Genomic DNA, 6,000 nt, shown 5'->3' with positions numbered 1-6,000 from the left:
TGTCAGGAGAACTGCAATAAGTGTTAAACGAGTGAAAGTGCAGGCGGTCATTAATTACCCTTTTTAGTCTAAAAGAATTGTGTATTCACTTCTAGAGTATTATACTCTAGATATAAAGACTTTCCTTTTTTTGTTTCTTTTTCATATACCGCTAAGTGATCTTATAGGAACTTGCATTGTCTGGGGGAAACAAGGCTCCTCGTCTGCGGTTGCGAGCAGGAAAGCATTGAGGTCAGTGATGACGCATCCTAAAAAAAAACGGACTAGTGATATACATATGCCAATATTATATAAAATATAAAACATATCCGGCAGCATACGACCAATTTTCGTTAAAACAATCATAAATCCAGGAAAAACCAAGGAAATATCATGGGTGGAAACAAGATTAATACATTTGTTCACTGCATCGCTCATTTAAATCAAGCTCATATAAAGACACGGGCTTTCTCAGTGATCTGAAAATGCTTTAACTCTGCAAGTTTTGTTTTTTAAACATCAACGTTTCATTGTGTCCTACCTTCTCGGAATTAATACTACGAATAAAGGGCTTGCCCCAAGAAGAAATATGTGTGCCATATTTGTTTCGCTGCATAGTATACTCGCCGCTCTTAGAGAAAGATGCCAGGGAAGAATGATTTGATTAGGTATTTTGGGCCAACAAACGGGAAAAAAATAGTGGAATACAACCTGAAGACTTTAATGGGGGAAATGCTGAACTCGCGCGTCCCTATCCTGCACGCAGCTCGCTATCTACGAACGCGCGGCGCCGCAAAGCACGGTTGAGAGGGTATGCGTCCTTTTGTGGAAGGAGATACCGAGAGGCTTGTTTACGTTTTACATTCCTTGGCGTCGTTGTTCGTCTTCAATTCTTCTGGAACCATGCCGTCCCGCCAAGATGAGTTGTAGAGATGTAACAGTTCTCTCCGTGCGCCATCACTCAAGTTGTTCAAGGTGCGATCGGATATTCCATCTGGTCCCGCGGATGAAGAACGCCTGCATAGAGCAAGAGCCGCTTCTAGTTCCTCCATTATGAAAGGAAGATCCATGCGGCCGTCACGTGAAACAGGGATGCGACTGGGAACTGGAAAGCCTGGACCGGTTGCTTGGCCAGCGGTCTTTGCAAAAAAGTCTTCTGCAACATCAGCCTCTAGCCGCCCCTGGAAGAGCGCCAGCGCTTTGAATGGGAAGCGTTCAGGGAGGAAACGTAGACCACGTATGGTTCTCCAGATGTGGGAAAGTGGCTTTCGGGGGTCCACTGACTGGCAAAATCTTGTCCAATGTCGAGATGCTTGGTCCCTCTCCTGAAGCAAGGCAATTCCCCACTTGAACTCACCTCATACCGCCCAATAGCGCTGGCCAGCTGTGTGGGAAAGATAATGGAAAAGATTATCCTTGTCCGCTTGGAGTACCTGGAACACTACAACATTTTACCGAATGGCATGGCTGGTTTTCGTCGAGATCGCTCTTCAGTAGACAGTGTTGTTGATTTCGCTACGTACGTCCAGCTTCAACATTCACGCAAAAGATGATCTGCAGCGTTGTTCTTGGATGTCAAGGGGGCATACGATAACGTATCTCACGAGGCTATCATCGATGCTCTTGAGATGGTTGGCCTAGGTGGTCGAGTTTTCCAATATATCTGTCATTACCTTTTTATGAGATCGCTCTTTGTACCGGTGATCGTAAAGCCGAACGACACTACACGTACCGAGGTGTTCTTCAAGGCGGTGTACTAAGCCCCACCCTATTCAACCTCACACTCATTGGTCTCGTTGATCATCTGCCAGCAGCGATCAAGATATCAATGTACGCCGACGACATATGTATATGGACCTCAGGTGTGACACGTCTTCAGATACGCGCAAGACTTCAAAAAGCTGCTACTCTAACAGCTATATACCTCCGCAAACAAGGTCTTGAAATCTCGTCAGACAAATGTGCCCTGATGGCGTTCACTCGCAAACCAATGACACCCTACGCCATTTCAATAAATGGCCAAATAATTTCTTATGAGAAGACTCACAAATTTCTTGGCATAATCATTGATAGAGATCTCTCATGGAGCCCGCACGTGACCTACTTGAAACAGCATCTGACAGCAATATCCCAACTTTTCAAGTTTCTGGGAGGAAAGACTTGGGGAATGTCAGTGCATGCAATGTTGGAATTGTACAGGGCTCTTTTTCTGGGCTTCTTGAGATACAGTTTGCCCGTACTGACCTACACCTGCCAGACAAATCTTCGTGCTCTACAGGCTATTCGAGCTCGGGCTCTCCGGGTTTGTCTTGGTTTGTCTTCCGAGTCACTGCGGAGTCATAGGGAGCGAACACGCTGATAACGCTGCTCGGTCGGCTCTTCAAGGGGACGAAAAGGAGCCGATGCCATTATCAAGGACAGATGCCGCTAGAAAACTTCGAATGCTCAGCCGTGATATCACGTTCTCCTCGTGGAACGCTGGAAGTTTTCACGACTACCGACTCCACAATCTTCACTCCTCTCTACGCATTTGTATTCCAGCTGGACTCTGCCGTCGCGAAGCTAACCTGCTTTGTCGAATATGGCTAGGAGTGGCTTTCACCAAGTCTTTTGCTTACCGAATTGGATGGGCCGACGACGCCTCGTGTGAGAACTTTGGTAACGAGGAGACTTTTCAACACCTTCTTTGTGACTGTCCTCGCTATAATTTACAGAGACAATCACTCGCAATCGCGATAGCGCGCTTTGACCGAAGACCAGTCACAGAGGAACTTATTTTAAAATACCGCCATCACAAGCCATCGGAGCAGAGGGCGATGAGGGCACTGTTGCGGTTTTTGAGGGCGACAGAATTGGACAAGTGGCTGTAGCCTGAACAGATGTTGATAGTGCTGCAAGTGTCACTGTGCTGTGCGATGACAGTATTCGGTGACAGTGACCGATTACGATTGTGTGTCTATGCTCCTTTCTTTCCTTATCTCTACTTTGTTACCACTTTACCTCCGCCTCCCCTCTCTCCCCAGCGTAGGGTAGCAAACCGGATCTTATTCTCTGGTTAACCTCCCTGCCTTTCCCCTTTCCTCTCTCTCTCTCTTGGCGTCATTGAAATGTGCCAGGGCTTAGTGGATTAGTTTCGATGTCAATGGCGGGAGCCTCTTGCGCAATCTCTGTGCAGCATATTCTGCTTCTACTTCGTCGCCCTGCTGCCACTGCTATAGCGTCTTGATCCATCACAGTCCGCGCCGGCGCAGCAGAAGTTAAAGTGGAAGCCTGCGAAGAGCTTTTGTTCGGAGAAGAGACCCAAGCCGACAAGAGCCGGTGCGGTGCATCTTTGTTGCCCCCAGGCTTCTGCGCATGCAGAGAAAACGCGGAGAGGGGGGGTGCATGCTCCACACCCCATTTCCCTTCCCCCTTCAGGCGCCGTTGTTCACGCGCTGTCTCTAGGTGTATGACACGTGTGCTTGTTCATCTTTCTCCGGTGACCGCTGTTGATAACAAATGATAACCGTTGTCGCTTACTACAAGACGCGTCAACATAATTTGGAACCCATGCGAATGTTATCGTTCATTCTATCTGCTGTGTATGTCGTCGCTGAACCTTGTACTATCAGATTGCATGCGTGGCTCGAATTGTGTAGTAGTTTCTGGAAACCATGCGGGCACCCCCGATTAATCGCATCGCAAACTAGTCGCGGGGACGAACTGCAGCAGTTACTCCCATTTTGCTTCCCTTTTCGGCTTGGAGCGATGTAGTTGTGCATTGTCGCCTGGCTGCGGCGTCACTTACGCGTCAATTGCTCCTACTTGCGGGGGCTGATATCTGCCCCCTTCCCATCGTTTCTCTCTCCGAGAGTCCTTGACTGCCCCGCTGCGCAACGCAAGGCGGCCCGCCGCTACCCTACTTTGTTCGTCTTCTGGATGTGTCGGTTATTCTGCAGGCTCAAGCTTTGAAAGCGAAACTTTACGTTGACAACGGGGAAAGAAGATCGGGCGTGGAAAATCGCAATTTTCAGTTGCTATACCAAGGAGTTTCTGATGGAGCGCTTTGCCAATGTGGACTGGGTGCTCCTTGCAGTCTTCGTCTGCGTCCTTCTTTACTTGTGAGTAGTTTCGGCGCTGAGACCTGCGCAGGCGTACTTTGTCTTTGTGTGTTCTGTGGTACTGCTAGTTTCTTTCTCGCTGGAGAAAAGAAGGAATGCAGGCCTCTTTGAGAGCGCGTACTGTACTATTACGGCATAGGTTGTGATACTACCTAAGCTAAACAAACGAATAACGCTGACACACTGATTTGAACGCTCGCGTTTTTTTAGAAATTGGTCTGCTTAGGCACCCAAATAAAATGAAAGTAAGAGGCCACTTGCCTCGAAAACTGCTTGTATGTCGAGAACCAATTCTACGGTCGCAATAAAGCAGCTTATGCTATTTTCGTAGCAAAATCAGCGCGAACAGACTGTCGCAATTTTCACTTCAATTGTGATCTGGGATGGCAAACTCATTTATTTTGTTCTAGTGCGTGGTTCTAACCATAAGCTACGCTCCATTAGTCTCAAACTTGCAGCGTATCCTTTCATAATAACGCCTTATGAGCCCGGCTCATGTCCGCGACCTCAGTGTAATGTTATAGTCCACCGTTAATAATTAAACGGGGCATCAAAGTAGGTATCAGAACTGATTGAGGCTCAGTATTGACGCGAAGGTATCGGAAATCATTTTTTTACCATTAATTCGCGGCTGCCAGTTTGTGGCGGACGTAGTCAAAGAGCTCTTGTGGCTCTGTGCTTGCTAGTTTCGCCACTTGCCCCCGTATTATCCGCAGACTAATGGCCTCGTGGAGCACACCAACCGAATTCTGACGCACGCGCTACGTCGATGTCAAGCCAAAAGGTCTGAATGACATCTTGCATCTTATTATGTACGCCTATACGATTGCAAATCATGAAGCCAGTGGTCACAGCCCGTTTATGTTCTTTATATTCGACCACCTCGCATTTGCCTTGACGCTATTCTGCTTTTTACTCTTCACGTCAACTCTTCTGCCTGAGTTGCTTCCAGCGATAGATGGTGCCATTCGCAAGACGGCACCTGGTCCAGACTCTATTGCTTATGAGAACCTGAGTTGCGCTGTACTGCTTCAACTCATCGACACCCTTAACAAGGTATGGCTAGGTCGCATTGTCCCTCCGTCTTGGAAATTGACTGTTGTGCTCCCAATTCCGAAACAAGGCAAGCCACCGACCAACCTTCGCAACTTCCTACCCATTTCCCCAACATCACCAATGGGCAAGCTTGCTGAGAAAATGATAGCCACACGACTGTCGTGGTGGCTAGAGCACCACAGTTTCTACCACCCTGCTCAAACTGGCTTCCGTCCATCCACAGGTACTGAAGATGGGCATCTGTATTGGCATACTTAGTTTTATCATCAACTCGCAACCACACTGCCCGCACAGTCCTCGCTATAGACATCGAAAAGACGTACGATAACATCAGTCATGCTGCTATCTTAGCTTGATTGACATGCTGCAATTTCCCCCTAGAGAACGGAATTTTGTCAAATTCTTCCTTGAAGACCGACACTTTTCAGTCCACCTCGGTGGTGACGCCGCCGGCTCATTTGTATCTTTTCGCGGCGTATCCAAGGGATCGCTATTGACACGCACATTATTCAATATTGCTTTCATCCCGCTTGCACGGCGCTTACAAGAAGTGCCTGATAGTTTTTGTTGTATGCTGATGACATCACGGTTTGAGCACTCATCGTGACCTGCGAACTCAAGCCGCTGCCCTTGAATCGGATTTAGATATCACATCGACTTACGCTTCTTCGGTCAGCCTTAAGCTTTCCGTCATCAAATCTGCTTGCATGTCAGTCACCAACCGCTGGAGCCGGCGTAAACTCTCTGCAACCCCCATTCGTCTTCATCTATCCTGAACCCCACTTCAACAATGTTCAACAATAGAACTTTTTGGTTTAGTGGTTCACGAGTCAAGAACTGGACTGCTTGGCTCCCCAGCGCTAAA

General features: G+C 47.8%; 1 protein-coding gene across 1 annotated transcript in view; it reads left to right on the top strand.

Annotated features, from left to right (window-relative positions):
- Positions 1-3,610: 3,610 nt before the first annotated feature.
- The window catches only part of LOC142582889 (cytochrome P450 3A8-like), a 46,362-nt gene continuing 43,972 nt past the window's right edge, over positions 3,611-6,000 (top strand). The window contains exon 1 of the mRNA XM_075692991.1: positions 3,611-4,079. Within this exon, the coding sequence (XP_075549106.1) occupies positions 4,015-4,079 (65 nt within the window). The 5' untranslated portion in view covers positions 3,611-4,014. The remainder of the gene's footprint in view (positions 4,080-6,000) is intronic.

The sequence above is a fragment of the Dermacentor variabilis genome, chromosome 5, assembly GCF_050947875.1.
Source record: "Dermacentor variabilis isolate Ectoservices chromosome 5, ASM5094787v1, whole genome shotgun sequence".
Lineage (NCBI taxonomy): Eukaryota > Metazoa > Arthropoda > Arachnida > Ixodida > Ixodidae > Dermacentor > Dermacentor variabilis.
This window is presented reverse-complemented; position numbering and strand designations above follow the sequence as displayed.